The sequence below is a fragment of the Bombus bifarius genome, unplaced genomic scaffold (genome assembly GCF_011952205.1).
Source record: "Bombus bifarius isolate JDL3187 unplaced genomic scaffold, Bbif_JDL3187 scf7180000009243, whole genome shotgun sequence".
Taxonomy (NCBI): Eukaryota; Metazoa; Arthropoda; class Insecta; order Hymenoptera; family Apidae; genus Bombus; species Bombus bifarius.
In genome coordinates, this window is record NW_022884989.1 from 4,981,303 (window position 1) to 4,999,702 (window position 18,400).

The window sequence follows — 18,400 nt, forward strand, 5'->3', positions numbered from 1 at the left end:
TGTCCTACCACTTTCGACACGATTTTCGTGGTTTCGTTTTCCATGCTGACATTTTGCGGCAGGTGTTTCTACGAAGATTACTCGCGAACGCGGTTAAATTGGTTTTATCTCACAAATTCGTAAAAGTTTTTCAATTTAAAATGATGTAACTAATAATTAAACAACGGATTTTTATGCATTCCTTTCATGGAGGGGAAACCTGTTCTATATAATTTCTAAATACGTTCAGCTACGTTCAAGCTATCGTGTACTGAATAATTTTTTATAATATCTTGAAATCATCGGAAATGATTTGATATATATGCATACATATATTTAGGTTTCTAATATTAATAACATTACGTATGATGACATTCACAGTAATTATATTATTCTATAATAACAACTTACCATATTGAAATTGTAATTACAATATGGGTATTTACCAAAAGAATATTAATTAACAGTTTTTTCATAAATCGATAAAGAATTTGTTTTAAGCCAATCTTGATCAATTTCTTTAATTTTCCATTATTTCCAATAATTACAATATAATGTCGAAACTATAATTGGGATATACCCAATCATCCAAGGGAACTAAGCTTTTAATGGAATCTTCGGATTCACATCTTTTTAATGCGACAACTGTCGATCTTTTATCCTAACCCCCTTCAATTTTCATAATTCCGTGATCAAGCGAACCCCCTTCAATTTTCGTGATCTCCGATTGATCACAGCTTTCGAGTCATTCGAATGTTACGAAAACCATTCACGTTCTTTTCTCGTCGAAATATCGCTTTTTACGAAACAATCGCTATTACAATTGATATATCATTTGTTATCACGAATTTTAGATGTTTTCAGCAGTTTGCGATGCAACGAAATTCAATTTTTTCCTCTTTTTGTCGAGTGAGAGAGAGAGAGAGAGGGACGAACTCGTTATCCGCGTTTACAAAGCGGTCTGCCGGAGAAAAAATCGTTTCGCTGGAAATAGCTGACTGCGTTTGAATCTCAATAGCAATAACGGGATAGTTACACCGCTTTAATGGAACAAACTTGTTTGACGCTTTGCTTTTTTCCCCCTTCGTTTCCCGTTCGCGAAATGAAAATCTATTACCAGGCCTAAATATTCATCCTGATCGAAAATTATACCTGCGCTCTTTCATTTCTCTGTCAAATATACTTATAAGCGAAACGAGTGGCTCATTATCGTCGGGCTTGTGAATATCAGATTGAAACAAAATCACATTATCTTCTATTAAAGTATTCTTAAAATATTATAAGTCTTTTTGCTGGTTGGAACAATGATAAGATTGAGATATAAAAATTCGATGAGCACAGCAGGATTAACGATAATTCTATATCTTGTTTTTAAAAATTCATATATATAGTCGAGGACAAAACTAAGTGGAATAATGATGTTTACTCAAACTAACTGTAGCGTTACATTCTTAAATTTTATTTAGTAGCTTTTAACACATTTACTTATTGCCTTTTACCTATTATCCTTATAACACGTAGATTATGTGGTAAATATTGAACAGAAAGTTCGTCTCGTTGTTACGAGCAAACTAAAGAATTTACTTTCTCCTTGAAATCGTGTATCGTTTTCAGTCAATTTGTCCACTATTCCTTTCGATAAGTTTTCGTCATCATTATGGCAATTTCGTTATTTTATCGAGGTAAAATCGCTTAATCTTTTAAAAAAAACAAACGTTCCAATTCGATTTTGCAGTCTTCCAAAGAACACAAGTACTTTTTCTTCCAGCTCTTTGTAACAAGCAGGATAAGTGGTAGTTTAAGCGCGTAAGATAGATCTAGAGAATACGATAGGTGGAATAGAACACATGCCATCCAAGTTGCACCAGTTTCTATCGATCAATTAGCGCGTGTGGTTTTACATAATCGCGGTGAATATTTGAACTTGTACCAGCCAATGCCAGGAACATTTTGTTTTACACTTTACAGTTGACTGCTAATTAATCAACAATATCAAGCTAGATTAATTAAATTGAGGGTAATAGTCGTTATTCGAACTCAGACCCATCTCGCTACGAAAAACGGCGCCCAACTTTCTGTTCATCTCAATAATTGGAGTTAATATTTACATTTCTGTATAAACGCTTCGTCATATGGAAACTTCGTCGATATCTATCTCCACCAACTGTTCACTCATTTCTATTCTCAACTGTATACAACCATGTATTTAAAAACATATAAGGCTGAATCGTTGATTGACTCTCAACCACTGCATCAACGATCGACGCTCTCCAAAAAATTCCCTCGGAATTCTAGGAGAATTCTCTACTTCCAAAAGTCCCTCCCTTTTTTCAAAAATCACAAATGCGAAGATTCCAGATGCAAGAGGGGATGCGGATGACGCGCTGGAGGCGTGCTTTTCCACGCGTTGGTCAAATCAACCGTTGGAATAACGAAAGAGACAGAGAGACAGAGAGAAAGGGAAAGATAGAGAAAGAGAGACCGGATTAAAAAACAGCGAGTGAAAGGGGGCGCTGCGGGTATTAATCTTCCGGTGGCCGTCCAAGCGCACCCCGTCGGCCTGGTCGAAATCAATTTCAATGCGGCGCGTATGCAAAAAGGATACGGCTGCATAAAACGCGGCCGCGAGTGAATACACCCGGCTACGCCGATATATATTACCCTGTGCAAGATTTATAAAAGAATGAAAACAGTACGCGCGTCCAGCCTGTGCACGCATCGTTGACGAAAAAATGGGGTTGGTGGGAGGAAAAAAAAGAGAGAGAGTATATATATATGGTTCGTCTCTCTGCCTCTCTCTCGAGGTGGAAACCGATCGTGAACGGGTTATATGGACTGGCCCACGATTCGGACGGCCGATAAATTCGACGAGGAAGCTGACTCCCTAACCGCCACGCAAGTTAAAACGAAACACCACGTCGTATTATGCGCCATCCTGAGCCCACGTGGACGGAACGAAAGCTCAATCAACGCCAAGTCCGCTATCTGATGCCTGTTCAAGTTCACAGTTAAGAGGAATACTAGGAGACGATAAAAACGTGAAGTCGATCGAAGTCGAACTTTTGAAGATCTTATTAATCTGCCTTCGGTACTATGTTCTCTTCTCTTGGGTTCTCTCTATGTTTCTCGTACATTCGAGGTAACAAGTAGCTTACATTTGTATTGTATCAGTTAGCAGAATTTGTAAAGGATAGCTATAACGAAATTTACTAGTTACGTATACGTATATGGTATACAATGAGAAATTAAGTGTAATTAAGAAAATGAAATATAAGGTCAAGCATATACACCGACTTATGAAAGTATACAAATATTTATCATAGAAACATTTATGTCCGTATTGTATGTGTAATACAACGTATTTTGATTTTGCATTGGCATTGTGTCGAGGCATGATTTTCATGATTGTGTCGATGAAATAAGTCGATCTGAAAATGTATATAGAAGTGACAAGATATTTATTGCAAACGTTGCTTGTAAAAATTTAATTCGCTATAGATAGGCGTCCCGAGCATATGAGTATGAAATATCGACGTACTGAATATCATTAACAGTGACATTAAATATTTTCTAGTCTTCGCGTACATTTTTAGATTCGTTTCAAATTTTATCAGCATAATGGTGATAGTCGAATTTCATTGTAGTGCTAATAAAATTTGAAAATGTTTTATATAAGACGCATAAATATTCATAAACGATTTCTAAAACTGATGAAAATGCTCTTGCGGGCAATTATATCGACGGTACGTTTCGCCATAACATTCCTAAAATACAACGGTCCTCCTTACAATGTTACGCCAGTGGACCCAATGTATTCGTTGGATCCTCTTGACGCCAGTCCGCATATTTCGTGCACGCATTGTTCCCGGAGACAGTGCGTGCACCGAAGTTGCCGGTGCATTTTTAATGAAGTCTCCCTTTCGGAGAGGAGCGGTTTTCGGTGCCTTTGTGACGAACCGTGGTACGGGCACGCCTTTAAACAGGCTAACTTGTTTTATTTGTCGTTCTCTGGAGACACCTACTGCCATTGAACGCCGACCTTGCCGCCTCCAACTATACGAAACGCGACCGTTTCTTCAGACACGAATAAAATCACGACCAAACGTCTAAAAATATCTGTCGCCTTTTCTCTGTTATTCCATCTCTTATTCTTCGATTTTCACCCTTTCGTTACGATTTTGTTCCACTTATTCTTCGATTTCTCTCAATATTCTTCGCGAATTTCATTCGTCCCGTTGGAAAAAGAGAAAGTTTCGTAGCGATTGAAAGTTTTGTCAAATATTTTCCTTTGTAAACAGACAATTACTAACCGTGCGTTTATAGAGAATTTAAAGATGCAAAAACATGGCACAAGGAACATGGTAAAATTACGATTTTCGTCGATTTCGAAATGGTAAATGGAACATTTCGACTAAAGAAGAACAACGATACGTATAATACGTAAATGAAACAAGCTCGAAAATCTACATACATCCGCAAGTATGCGATTTGTAGCCAGGCGTTTCTCACAAGCGTTTAAACCGATGGGTAGCCGCCCCCGAAACTCGCACCGGTCTAGCACGCAGCTGAAAGTTATTTATCTGCCGGTTTGGAAAGGTTAATCAGGATCACGTCAAATCCAGGTTGCGGATAGGGTTATGAGCTCACGGATGGGTAGGCTAACCGTGCAAATTATGGGACGTGGTAACGTCTCTCCAATTCTCTCCAACCAGAGTTCTTATCCAACGAAACACTGTAATTAGCGCAAAGTCATCGTGCCTTTATGAGTTTCGTGTGGCCGTGGTGAACAGAGGAGAGACGTTGGCCTTGAGTCATCGGCTAACTAATCCTTGCTCTGTTTCTCTCGTGGAATACTTTAATCAAGACGACTCTGAAAACCCGTCATCAGAACCGATTCGATGGCGAACGATGAAATTGCGCGTCAGTTTCGTTTATGTTCTCAAATTAGTCGGATGTTAATCCAACGAATGGCCATGTGTCTTCAGTAGCACCGCGCACCACAGCGATAATGAACAGTTCCTCGTGTGTATATGCCTCTCGTCTGGTTGGTTAATCTCGTTCCGATACGATTCCGAGAGAAACGAAATGATCTTGCCGCGGAGTCGATTCGAAACGATAAGAGGAAATCACTATCGCTTTCGTACTTAAGTGAAACTGCAAGATAATCGCCGAACTCTTATGAGCATAAGTGTTAAGTCGATTGGGTTTACGACAGCAACGTTTAGCATATGGTACTTTTTAGATATCTCGTTTCGGAGCAGAGTCGTAAAATCGAAAAATTATAATGCTGTGTGGACGCAGGAACTTCGTTATATGCTACTTTTCTGATTTAAAATTTTCTATGTAGCATTCTTTCGTTCTTTTTTTTTTTTTTTTAAATTATGTAGAACCGTTTGAAGTTCTTCGTGTTCTTTTACCTTTTAAGTAAAGTTAAATGTATTATCGAGACTGTTGCAAAATGGCTATATACAATGAATCGTGGAAGTATTTAAACATTTACCACCAAAAAAAAGATATGCACTTAATTTTTGTTAAATGAAAGTGTAGTTACATCTTTATCCATACATCTAATCCACTTGTCATCCCATACGTTCGAAGATGACTTTCATGCAGATAAATAGTAAATAGAATGCAGTATGGTTTCTTCTAATGAATTATGAAATAATCATTAAGTAAATTAGCACAAATGCGCTATTCACCATTTGCAGAGGAAGGACGAATTAGAAATGCATTTCATTTCAAAGGACGCTTCTTTGGTCCATTCGCCACAATGCTTCTGCAAAAAATTAGATTCTGTAAGTTCGTCATTTGCATTATAATATCAACGTCAATTACAAGCGTTATTTTCCCTCCGATTCCTACATCTACATACATGTACAACTATTTTATAGCAACGAGAGTCATAAATCGTGCTGCTTGAATGCAGCGTGGAAACACATAAAAATCGATAATTCGAGCTGGCAGCTCTGTCGTATTCCAAAGAATGTCGTACGTAAATCAGGATCTCTGTGAAATATCTGAAACTTTAATTCTTAAAGTGTCGCGAGCGTAAAAACGGAGACATCGTAACAGAATGACCGTCGCGTCACTGGAGATAACAATCGATCGATCGTTCAAATGAAAAATGACATGCACGAGCCTTGTAAATACAAAGAATCAGCCTTTCCATTGATCCTCTCGAGAACATCTCAAAGGAGTGTCGCGGTGTTGTGATACGATACCGATATCGGTACGCCTACTCGCGTTCATTTATTGGACTTTAAAGCTCGATGATTCCTAGAATCGGTAGAGTAAGGTGAGATTGTTTGAGTTAACCAAGTTTCAACATCTTATGAGTCAATGCTCAGTCAAAAATTCAACTTTGTGCAATATAATTAGCAGACTGTGTTTGGATCATGTATTTATGCAAAAAGGTGAAAAATCCACAGAAGATATACAATATACGGAAATATATTATTACGAATCATCCAAAATATATAACTTATTAATTTTAAATCGTTTCTCGTGTTTTTCCTCTTTGGTCTTCAAATGACCTCTTAGTGTAGTCAATGGATCTGCTTATAATATGGCTTTGCAATAGTCGCAGTTTTAAAAACGGTAAAGATGACAGAGAACAGATTCGACGTGGGACAATGTTTGAGCGACTTCTGATTGAAATATATTGAACGGTTACATTCGTTATACACTACCATTGTTTTATGCCGATTTATGGGAAGTAGAAAAAGCAGTAAATTCCTTCACGAAATTCCACCAATGAAATATACGTGAGTGAAAATCGAGAAGAAAAGGGAAAAAGGGCTATGCGAAAAAAGATGATTTCTTTAGATGGAGTAACGCGAGTTCTTTTCGCGTAGACAATTTAATTCGATAGAATAATTGTACGAATAACTTGTTGACTAAATTATACGATATTTTATCCGCTATTCGTGAAAGTAACTTTCAATTCTGGAAAGAGAGATTCTTATTTTGTCAGTCAAACCAAATAATTAAGTATACGGAATTACAATTCTGTAAACGAAAGGTTGAAATAAAGATCATATAACAATTTAATTATATTCCTCGTAACAGATAAGATATTTTTTAAGGTTTTAAATTTCATTCAGAAAGAATTCGATGAAAGGAATTTTTTCCGAGAAATTAAAAAAAAAAAAGGATGATATTAAAAATATAACAGGAAAAGAAAAGGAAAATGAAAGTAACCTTCTACTGTGGTTGTCATCAATTACACGAGCTACAAATCAATGTCTGGCGATCGCACGGTTACACTATCAGCGTCATTGTCTACGCAATCATCGAATGGGCACGTAGGTAGATAGATAGACTGGTAGGAAGGAAGGAAGGACATCGAGAAGGATACCGTAACGCTTCGAGCAATCAGTTATGCTGGTCGGGGGCCCCACGACTGGCAATTTTGCTACGGCTCACAGCGAAACACCGCATAAATCACCGACTTTGGCTCCGTTCCGCTACTTCGTCGCCAGGCAACCGCGCAGAACGTAGATGCACTTTCGATTAAAACAGTTGTTTCATCTGATCATCACAGGAGAAAAACATGGTCAGTAAGTAGATTTTTGTTGGTTTTCTGATTTAAGTATTGCTTTATGTTTCAACGTAATTGAATTATTATGACATATTTGAAAGTGAAGATAATCTGTTAGATCGAAAAATATAAATCTTTTGAAGACAGCTGATAAATTGGCGAAGTTTTATGGAAAACAAAAGTATAATTATTAAAACAAGCAATATCTTAATATATTACTGATACTGGAATATTATGTTTTTGAAATTTTGGACTGGATAAAAGAACACACGCATTTTTCCAAAACCGAATATAAACACAGTTTTGATACTCTTGCAATTCCATTTCTTAAAACGTAGAAAATGTGACTAATGATGCTCTTTCTCTGTGATCTAAAACCACGAATCGAACTTATGATTGATTTTTTTGTGCGATCATCTATCGGGAGTAAACGAATATTCCTTTCCATTTTCGGAATCGTCGAAAAGGTTTATGAGTTTAGAATCATTAATCTTTATGTAATTCTATACATTTCAACATGATAATTCCAATTATTGAAATTATTAAAATGTAGCATATTTCATATTTTTTTGGAAAAGTGAAATAACTCCTCGTGCATGGATAAAATTCGTCTGACGTTTTATAATTTAGGTACATGGAAGTCATAGTATGATAATAAACAGCACTTTTTTCATGATATATCATTACGCCACACTATATATATTGTGAGATCATTCCTTGCAATTTTTTAGAACTAATAATAAATTCTTAGTTTAACATAAAAATCTGTAGAAAATCTGCAGTTGAACGATATGTGGTGCTTATAAAATAAGTGTACTATTTTTAGCTTGAAACTTCAAAAAAATTTGGATATTATCAAAATCCTTCTTCTCAAATATTGTGATATCTAAATTAACAATTGACAATAATGAGAATACCTGAGAGTCATTTCTTCCTTGACAGATGAGTTGTTGTATATCTCTTGTCCGTTTCTCGCTTATTTCATATTTTTCCGAATCACTCGTTTGTCGTCGTAAATTTATGTCCATAACCTATCACTACTGAATTTAATTACTGGTTCATCCCCTATTCTTTCACCAAATCTGCAATATAGATAGCTTGTCATTTTCAGTCAATTCTACGATATTCATTGTCAATCGAGTGTATTATACAAGGCTTTATCTCTAATATCGCATTAATGTCCTACATTGCGTTTCTTCATAGAGAATCAAACGCCAAATGATCTAGCGCAAAAATAAATTAAGAAGAACAATATTACTTACTCAGAGGTTAACAATAGCATTGGACGAAGAACAGATTGCAAAGTTAATTATTGTGAAAATAAGGACACTCTGCATAGAAGAACCACTTCAGACAATAACTGTCATGAGGAATAGGTATATTTTGTTGCAAGAAGCTGATGTTTCACATATTATGACTACCTGATACAAATCAAATTTGTAAACTGTTGATACTCCTCGACGGCTGTTCGACTTTCTCAAATCCATTGAACAAACTGACTAAGGGAGCACACCAAGAAAGTATTGCTGTCAAGCTCACGATGTCTGCGGAAATACTGTCGTCGCGACAAATTCTCCCTCTTCTAACACCTAAAAAAAAAAAAAAAAAAAAAAAATAAGACCAAACTGAAAAGAAGGGAAAATATGCAGAGGAAAAAAATTGTACGTAGACTGCAATTTTCTCAAAGTGAGCATCTATTATGTATCAATTTCTTGGGGAGGCGTTAATGACCTCGGTCGATGCCGCGGTATGACTGTAATTTCCATGCATTATAAATTACTTCTATAGACTGACGGCACGAACAAATTCAAGAGGAAACAATAACAGTGGAAATAATAAATCGTGGCGAGGTGTAGTCGGATGATTCCTCGAGTTTTCCGCACAGACGTTCTTCAGTGAGCGAAGCGAGATGGACGTGTTCTACGGGCAGTACAACACTTATCGTATTCTACTGAGTGTCTTAGGACTCTGGCCATATCACAAGTCGATTTACTCAACGATTCACAGAATATTGATTTCTGTTATTATGCTCACCTACCTAGTTCTCCAGGTAACCAGAATTCATTATTTTTAAGCTCTCAACCCATGTACAGCCCGACGTTTTATGGCGAATCTACTCGTTATAAATCATAGTACGAACAATTCGTGGAAAGATAAATATGTTATTGTATTAACACTCTATAAGGATGTGACCTCTTTCTTAACATAAGGAATTAACACAATATGTTTCTAGGTACAATCGCTTTTTAAACCTGATATTACTTTTCGTGGTTGCATCGTAACGTTATCCACAACATGCCCAGTTATGGTCTTTTTCATGCGATATGTCTCTGCCGTAGCAATGTTCCCAGTGGTACGTGATGCTCTAATGTGAACTGTGTGAAGTTCAGATAAGGAGATTCATATATATTTTTCTATGTGGGTACAGAATGTATATATTTTTGACAATCTACGCAAAATAGACACCACGCTGAAAGATGAACTTGAAGTTCAGATACTGATGAAATACGTCGACTGTTCGACTTACATAATCTCCATTTTCCTATGTAAGAAAACATGTCTTATGTTCGTAGAATTTGTCAATGTAGTCGCGATTACTTTAATGTCTGAATGCTTCCTTCCGAATATTATACAAACGTAAAATGTTAAACCTTCATTTATGTGATTGACTGTATTAGAGAAAAAGGTTGAATGGTGAATCCTTTGCACATGACGAAGTTTGGTGTCAGAAATTCTGTTCCTTTAAAACGTTTATATGATAAATATGTATTATTCAAAAGAGAAAAGTGAGAAACTACTTCCATTGTCGCGGTTACGAGGCTAACATCATTTGCTGGTACAAAAACATTCGGACGCAAAGATATCATAGTATCACTAAACCACCTTCTTCTCATTTTAGGCTTATGTTGCTCGTGGATCTTATTCGCTACGATGTATGTTTTCGCTCCGATAACGTTGGACCTGCTGCTGCCTTTGAACGAATCTCGGAGACGTTATTTTTCATACTTATCAATGTTTTCACACGATCAGATAGTGTATGTCGATATCGTATACGTGAATATCCTATTTGTTTATACAATTGGATTGTTGTGTCTGGCGGGTACGGAACTGACGTTGGTTGTGTTTGCTCACTGGATGTGCGGAATGTTCGACATAACCAGGTATGAATGAAAATGCCGACTTTCCTCCTTTTCGTATGGTCATTGCGTGCAACTGACACCTTACAACACTTACAACGTTACAACGGTCATGATGGTCAGGTAAAAACATTCAAACAATGCCATTTAAACGAAGAACGTGTTTCACAGCGGACCGTTAATATTGCTGTCATAGAACTTCAGTAAATTTATTTAATTACGATTTACCTAACTCTCATTCTCGGACTTTTCTATTTTGTTCGTATGTGCTGTATGTTTCAGATGAAGTTGTTTGTATGTATTCATGTGGTGACAATCTATTTTAGTCAATTGCAGCTTTCAATTCAATCGACTGAACAGAAATGGTTATCTGTGTGATCATTTAATTCTTATAAATATAACTCAATACAGTCATTAGTGCGATAATTCGCAGGCTGTTAGCTAATTAGGGTTAATTCAGACGATAGAAAGTGAAATTCTTTGTTAAGTCACATTTGACTAAAAATTTGTGTACATTTTTAGCTATCGATTGCGAAAAACAATTGCGGATTTGTCTTCGTCGAGGCAGGTCGAGCCGAATTTCAGGGACTTCCGGCACGTTGTGGACTGTCATAGGAATACGATACAGTTGGTACCTTCGTCTATAATGAGTATTCGATGGTACATATCTAAGCTGATCCCACTGTATTTTCCATGCACTTCCTACCAACGTTTGTTGTGGAATTCATTCGCTGGATAAAGGATCATCGATTACGCATTATCGAATTACATGCTGCATTATATTCCACCATGTTCTGTGTGTTTAGTTATTTTCTCTGTGTTTTTGCATCGAGTAAGTATCCTTTCATTCCTGCACGTTCTTGAGAAAAGGTAAAATCCTCAATGAATGTAATGTGTGAAACCATTCTCGAAGCTTCTAGATTTTCGCAATTCTTTTTCTGATAAGTGGTACACCGTAAAGTGAAATCTGAAAAGAAATACTACCTGCCATTGGTTATAAATATATATAGATTGTTTGTACAAATAACAATTTGTTTTCTATAGAACTCAAATATTTCAAACGAGAGTCAACTGAAAAGTGTCCATTAACAGTACTTTTGTTAGAACGAAAGAATTTGCGAAAGAAGATAAATAAGGCCGAACGGTTGAACAGAAGTGGAAAATTGACCCTAATTTATCCTATCGTTTTCCAGCTTTCAAATGCTATAACAAGTGCGAATGATGAATCAGAAATCTTCATCTCTAGTTTATTCCTTATCAGTCATATGGTGATTTTGTACCTATGTCACTATTCTGGACAAATTATAATAGATCGTAGTCTGAACGTGTTCAAGGAATCGTAAGCTCAAATTTGACTGAATACGGTTGTTCTGTCGTTGTCTATTAAATAATTTTCTATTTGTCTAAATGTTTCTATTTACAAAGTAAATTATACTATTGTATTACTAGAGTATTTTAAGAGATGCAACAATATGCAGGTACAATTCTACATGGTATTGCATGCCTGTAGAAGCGCAGAAATTGTTACTCTTTATCATGTTGAGGAGTTCAACGGAAAGTGTGATAAACCTCTCCAGATTTTTCGTTGCTTCTCATGTCGGCTTTTCAAAGGTAATTTTTTCAGTCTGTTACTGTATAATCGTTGTCTGATATCTGCTGATCAAATGTTATTGCGTTTCAGATGCTGAATACATCCTTCTCATACTTTACTATGATATACTCTCTTCAGTAGAATTTCTCCTGCATAATTGACTGTGCGATAGTTGTTGATAGCAGTGATTTGAGTTAATATTTAATAATGAATAATTTAGTAATAAATAATTTATATTAGTCATTGGTTTACATTTCATTCTTCTGGAAATTGTGAAGTGGAATAGAATTTCGATTCTCAATTAATTTTACGTTACCCATTTTTCACTCTTTTCATGTTAAATACATGCAATAAAAAAGATTTTATAGCATTATATTTTCAATCGCGTGTGTTTCGAATGATAGACATAATATTTGCTTTTGCTGAAAATATCATATTAATGTTGTACATTGCGTTATTGGTACACAGAAAATGTAATTGCGAACGAATAATTGGTATAATTATTAAGACAAGCAATGTTTTAATATCTCTGTGATACTGGAATATCGTGACGAGCACTGTATTTCAATGTTTGAACGGGATAAAAGTACACGCATAATTCCGCAGTCGAATCCAAACAGAATTTTGTAAAACGTAGAAACGTGACTTATGATGCTCTTTCTCTGTGATTTTCATCTACGACCAAAAATCGAAGTTATGTTTGATTTTTTTGTGCGATCATCTATCGGGAGTAAACGAATATTCCTTTCCCTTTTCGGAATCGTCCAACAGGTTTATGAGTTTTATGTAATTACAGCTTTATGTAATTCTATACATTTCAACATAATAATTCCAATTATTGAAATTATTAAAATGTAGCATATTTCATATTTTTTTTGGAAAAGTGAAATAACTCCTCGTGCATGGATAAAATTCGTCTGACGTTTTATAATTTAGGTACATGGAAGTCATAGTATGATAATAAATAGCACTTTTTTCATGATATATCATTACGCCACACTATATATATTGTGAGATCATTCCTTGCAATTTTTTAGAACTAATAATAAATTCTTAGTTTAACATAAAAATTTGTAGAAAATCTGCAGTTGAACGATATGTGGTGCTTATAAAATAAGTGTACTATTTTTAGCTTGAAACTTCAAAAAAATTTGGATATTTTCAAAATCCTTCTTCTCAAATATTGTGATATCTAAATTAACAATTGACAATAATGAGAATACCTGAGAGTCATTTCTTCCTTGACAGATGAGTTGTTGCATATCTCTTGTCCGTTTCTCGCTTATTTCATATTTTTCCGAATCACTCGTTTGTCGTCGTAAATTTATGTCCATAACCTATCACTACTGAATTTAATTACTGGTTCATCCCCTATTCTTTCACCAAATCTGCAATATAGAAAGCTTGTCATTTTCAGTCAATTCTACGATATTCATTGTCAATCGAGTGTATTATATAAGGCTTTATCTCTAATATCGCATTAATATCCTACATTGCGTTTCTTCATAGAGAATCAAACGCCAAACGATCTAGCGCAAAAATAAATTATGAATAACAGTATTACTTGCTCAGACGTTAACAATACCATTGGACGAAGAACAGATTGCAATGTTAATTCTTGTGAAAATAAGGACATTCTGAATAAAAGAACCACTTCAGACAATAACTGTCATGAGGAATAGGTATATTTTGTTGCAAGAAGCTGATGTTTCACATATTATGACTACCTGATACAAATCGAATTTGTAAACTGTTGATACTCCTCGACGGCTGTTCGACTTTCTCAAATCCATTAAACAAACTGACTAAGGGAGCACACCAAGAAAGTATTGCTGTCAAGCTCACGATGTCTGCGGAAATACTGTCGTCGCGACAAATTCTCCCTCTTCTAACACCTAAAAAAAAAAAAAAATAAAATAAGACCAAACTGAAAAGAAGGGAAAATATGCAGAGGAAAAAAATTGTACGTAGACTGCAATTTTCTCAAAGTGAGCATCTATTATATATCAATTTCTTGGGGAGGCGTTAATCACCTCGGTCGATGCCGCGGTATGACTGTAATTTCCATGCATTATAAATTACTTTTATAGACTGACGGCACGAACAAATTCAAGAGGAAACAATAACAGTGGAAATAATAAATCGTGGCGAGGTGTAGTCGGATGATTCCTCGAGTTTTCCGCACAGACGTTCTTCAGTGAGCGAAGCGAGATGGACGTGTTCTACGGGCAGTACAACACTTATCGTATTCTACTGAGTGTCTTAGGACTCTGGCCATATCACAAGTCGATTCACTCAACGATTCACAGAATATTGATTTCTGTTATTATGTTCGCCTATATAGTTTTCGAGGTAACTAGAATTCATTATTGTTATGCCTGCAATTTATGTGCATCTCGACGTTTTATTGCAAATCCACTCGTTACAAATTCGTAAAAAGATAAATTTGTTATTGTATTGACACAATACAACGGTGTGGCGTCCTTCTTGACATAAAGAATTAAGAGAATGTGCTTTTAGGTATTATCGCTTTTTAAATCTGGTATTACATTTCGAGGTTGCATCGTAACGTTATCTTCAACCTGCCCAGTTGTGATCTATTTCATGCGATATGTCACTTTTGTAGCAGTGTTCCCAGTGGTACGTGATGTTCTAATTTGGACTCTTGTTCAACTTTAGTGAATTAAAGTTCAATGAAAAAGATTGACATATATTTTTTTATGTGGGTATAGACTAAATATATTTTTGACACTCTACGCACGACAGACACCACGCTGAAAGATCAACTTGAAGATCAGATACTGATGAAATACGTCGATTATTCGTCTTATATATTGTCCATTTCCCTATGTAAGGAAACATTTTCCATGTTCATAGAATTTGTCGCTGTAATCGCGATTATCTTAATGTCTAAATATTTCGTTCCGAACATTATGTAACCGTAAAATTGTGAAACTTCCTTTATGTAATTGGCTTTATTAAAGAAAACGATGTATGCCGTATCCTTATATGGTAAATATGTGTTATTCAAAAGCAAAAAGTTACAAACTACTTCCGTCGTCGCGGTTACGAGACTAACATCATTTGCTAGTACAAAAACATTCAGATGCAAAGATATCATGATATCATTAAACCTTCTTCTCATTTTAGGCTTATGTTGCTGGTGGATGTTATCCTTAGCTTCGTATGCTTTCACTCCGATAACGTTGGATCTGCTATTGCCCTTGAACGAATCTCGGAGACGTTATTTTTCCTACGTAACAATGTTTTCTCACGAACGCATAGAGTATGTCGATATAGTTTGCGTGAATATTCTAATTGTTCATGCAATTGGAATGTTGTCTCTGGCGGGTACGGAACTGATGTTGGTTGTGTTTGCTCACTGGATGTGCGGAATGTTCGAGATAACTAGGTATGAATGAAAATGCTGACTTTTCTCTTTCTGACATGGTCATTGCGTGCAACAGATACCTTACAGCACTTACGACGTTACAGTGGTCATGATGGTCAGGTAAATATACGATATGCAAAACATTCAAACAATGCAATTTAAACAGGGAACGTGTTTCTTACCTGATCCTTAACATTACTGTTGTAGAATTACAGTAAATTTATTTTAATTACGATTTACCTAACTCTCATTCTCCGAGTGGGTCCTTCTCAAACTTTCCTATTTTGCTCGTGTGTGCTGTATGTTTCAGATGAAGTTGTTTGTGTGTATTCATACGGCTACAATTTATTTTAGTCAAACGCAGCTTTCAATTTAATCGACCAAACAGAAATGGTTACCTGTGTGATCATTTAATTCTTACAAATATATCTCAATAGAGTCATTAGTGCGATAATTCGCCGGCTGTTGGCTGATTGGGGTTAATTCAAACAATACAAAGTGAAATTCCTTGTTAGGTCGTATTTGTCTAAAAATTTCTGCTCGTTTTTAGCTATCGATTACGAAAATCAATTGCGGGTCTGTCCTCGTCGAGGCAGATCGGCCCGAATTTCAGGGACTTTCGCCACGTTGTGGACAGTCATACGAATACACTACAGTTGGTACATTCGACTATAATAAGTATTCGATGGTAAATATCTAAACTGATCTCACTTTATTTTCCATGCACTTCCTACCATCGTTTGTTGTGGAATTCATTCGCTGGATAAAGGATCATCGATTACACATTATCGAATTACATGGTATATTATATTCTGCCATGTCCTGTGTTTCTGGTTTCTTTCTCTGTGTATTTGCATCGAGTAAGTATACTTTCATTCCTGCACGGTGTTGGGAAAAGCTAAAATCCTCAATGAATGTATTGTGTGAGATCACATTCTCGAGGTTTTAGACTTTCTAACGTCTTTCTCTTATAAATGGTACAGCGTGAAAGAGAAATCTGAAAAAGTATACTATCTTCCATTGGTTATGAATATATATAGATAGTTTATACACATACCGTTGGCGTTGGCCGAATATTTCAGATCAATCAGTTCCACATAGAATTCAAATATTTGGAACAAAAGTAAGTTGAAATGGCTTCTTTATCGTTACTTTTGTTCGGCCCTTTTTACGAGAAAAGACACTCACATAATTGAACGATTGAACAGAATGGAAAAATTGATTCTTATTTATCCTAATGTTTTGCAGCTTTCAAATGCTATAACAAATGCGAATGATCAACCAGAATTCCTCATCTCTGCTATATGCGTTATCAGTCATATAGTGTTTTTATACCTATGTCACTATTCTGGACAAATTATGGTAGATCGTAGTCTGGACGTGTTCAAGGAAACGTAAGCTCAAATTTGGCTAAATGTGGTTGTTCTGGCGTTGACTATTAAATAATTTTCTATTTGTCTAAACGTTTCTGTTTACTAAGTAACGAACACGATTTTATTACTAGTGTATGTTAAGAGATACAACAATATGCAGGTACAATTCTACGTGGTATTGCATGCCTGTAGAAGCGCAGGAGTTGTTACTCTTTATCATGTTGAGGAGTTCAACGGAAAGTGTGGTAAATATTTTCGGATTTTTCGTTCTTTCTCATGTCGGTTTTTCGAAGGTAATTTTCTCAGTCTATTACTGTTTAATCTGTGTCTGATATCTGTTATTCAAATGTTATTGCATTTCAGATGCTGAGTACGTCCGTCTCATACTTTACTATGATATACTCTCTTCAGTAGAATTTCTCCAGCATCATTGACTTTACGATAGTTGTTGGTAGTAGTGATACAAAGTATTATTTAATAATAAATAAGTTACATTCGTCACTGGTGGTATGTTTCATTCTTCTGGAAATTCTGAAGTGGAATGGAATTTGCTTTATATTTTCAATCTCGTGTGTTTTTATGATAGACATAATATTTGGTTTTACTTAAAACATCATATTAATGTTGCACATTGCGTTATTAGTACACAGAAGATAATTGGTTTAATTATTAAGGCAAGCAATGTTTTAATATCTCTGTGATACTGGAATATTGTGACGAGCACTGTTTTTCAATGTTTGAACTGGATAAAAGTACACGCATAATTCCGCAGTCGAAGACAGACACAATTTTGGTAATGTTAGAATTCGTTTCCTGTAAAGCGTAGGAAATGTGACTTATGATTTTCTTTCTCTGTAATTTTGATCTACAACCAAAAATCGTAGTTATGTTTTATTTTTCCGTGCGATCATCCATCGAGAGTAATCGAATATTTCTTTGCCTTTTCGGAATGATCGAAAAGGTTTATGAATTTAGAATCGTAAATCTTTATGTAATACCATACACACATTTCAACATAATCCCATTTATTGAAATTATTAAAATGTAGCATATTTCATATTTTTTTTTAAATTGAAATAACACCACATGCATGGCTACAATTCACTTGACGTTTTATAACTTAGATAGATGGAAGTTATACTATCATAATATGCAGCATTTTTTCTATGATATATTGTCTCGCCTCTGTATATTGTTACGACACTCAACTAACTAGCGAACAGTCAGGCACAACTGATCGGTTGGTATCGCGAGCCTTGTACGTTATTCGCGTCCAAGGTGGAGGATTATAATAAATGTACAGAGCGTGGATTACTTCACCTTATTTATTCCATTCAATACTCTGAATACAACTGTCTTTAGTTCACTGGCTGTCCTGTTAAATATAAT

General features: G+C 35.6%; 3 protein-coding genes and 1 pseudogene across 4 annotated transcripts in view; all 4 read left to right on the forward strand.

Annotated features, from left to right (window-relative positions):
- The window catches only part of LOC117214648 (mannosyl-oligosaccharide 1,2-alpha-mannosidase IA), a 222,238-nt gene that overhangs the window by 116,815 nt on the left and 87,023 nt on the right, over positions 1 to 18,400 (forward strand). The window lies entirely within an intron of this gene.
- LOC117214649 lies at positions 8,691 to 11,484 on the forward strand (annotated as a pseudogene).
- Positions 14,049 to 15,683, forward strand: LOC117214651. Its single transcript, XM_033460854.1, has 4 exons — positions 14,049 to 14,599; positions 14,768 to 14,887; positions 14,980 to 15,097; positions 15,398 to 15,683. Exons 1-4 carry the CDS (start codon positions 14,459 to 14,461, stop codon positions 15,667 to 15,669), a joined length of 651 nt encoding a protein of 216 aa, XP_033316745.1. The 5' UTR covers positions 14,049 to 14,458; the 3' UTR covers positions 15,670 to 15,683.
- LOC117214654 lies at positions 16,848 to 17,425 on the forward strand. The gene is made up of 3 exons (XM_033460857.1): positions 16,848 to 17,032; positions 17,172 to 17,304; positions 17,375 to 17,425. Exons 1-3 carry the CDS (start codon positions 16,848 to 16,850, stop codon positions 17,423 to 17,425), a joined length of 369 nt encoding a protein of 122 aa, XP_033316748.1.

What these genes read in the sequence shown, in the direction of transcription:
- LOC117214651 (XM_033460854.1), top strand. Translation starts at nt 14,459, where the DNA reads ATGGACGTGTTCTACGGGCAGTACAACACTTATCGTATTCTACTGAGT. An exon ending in TCGCCTATATAGTTTTCGAG is followed by an intron (nt 14,600 to 14,767) that starts GTAACTAGAATT and finishes ATGTGCTTTTAG; the next exon opens with GTATTATCGCTTTTTAAATC. An exon ending in TTGTAGCAGTGTTCCCAGTG is followed by an intron (nt 14,888 to 14,979) that starts GTACGTGATGTT and finishes ATGTGGGTATAG; the next exon opens with ACTAAATATATTTTTGACAC.
- LOC117214654 (XM_033460857.1), top strand. Translation starts at nt 16,848, where the DNA reads ATGGAAAAATTGATTCTTATTTATCCTAATGTTTTGCAGCTTTCAAAT. An exon ending in CTGGACGTGTTCAAGGAAAC is followed by an intron (nt 17,033 to 17,171) that starts GTAAGCTCAAAT and finishes AACAATATGCAG; the next exon opens with GTACAATTCTACGTGGTATT. An exon ending in CTCATGTCGGTTTTTCGAAG is followed by an intron (nt 17,305 to 17,374) that starts GTAATTTTCTCA and finishes ATTGCATTTCAG; the next exon opens with ATGCTGAGTACGTCCGTCTC.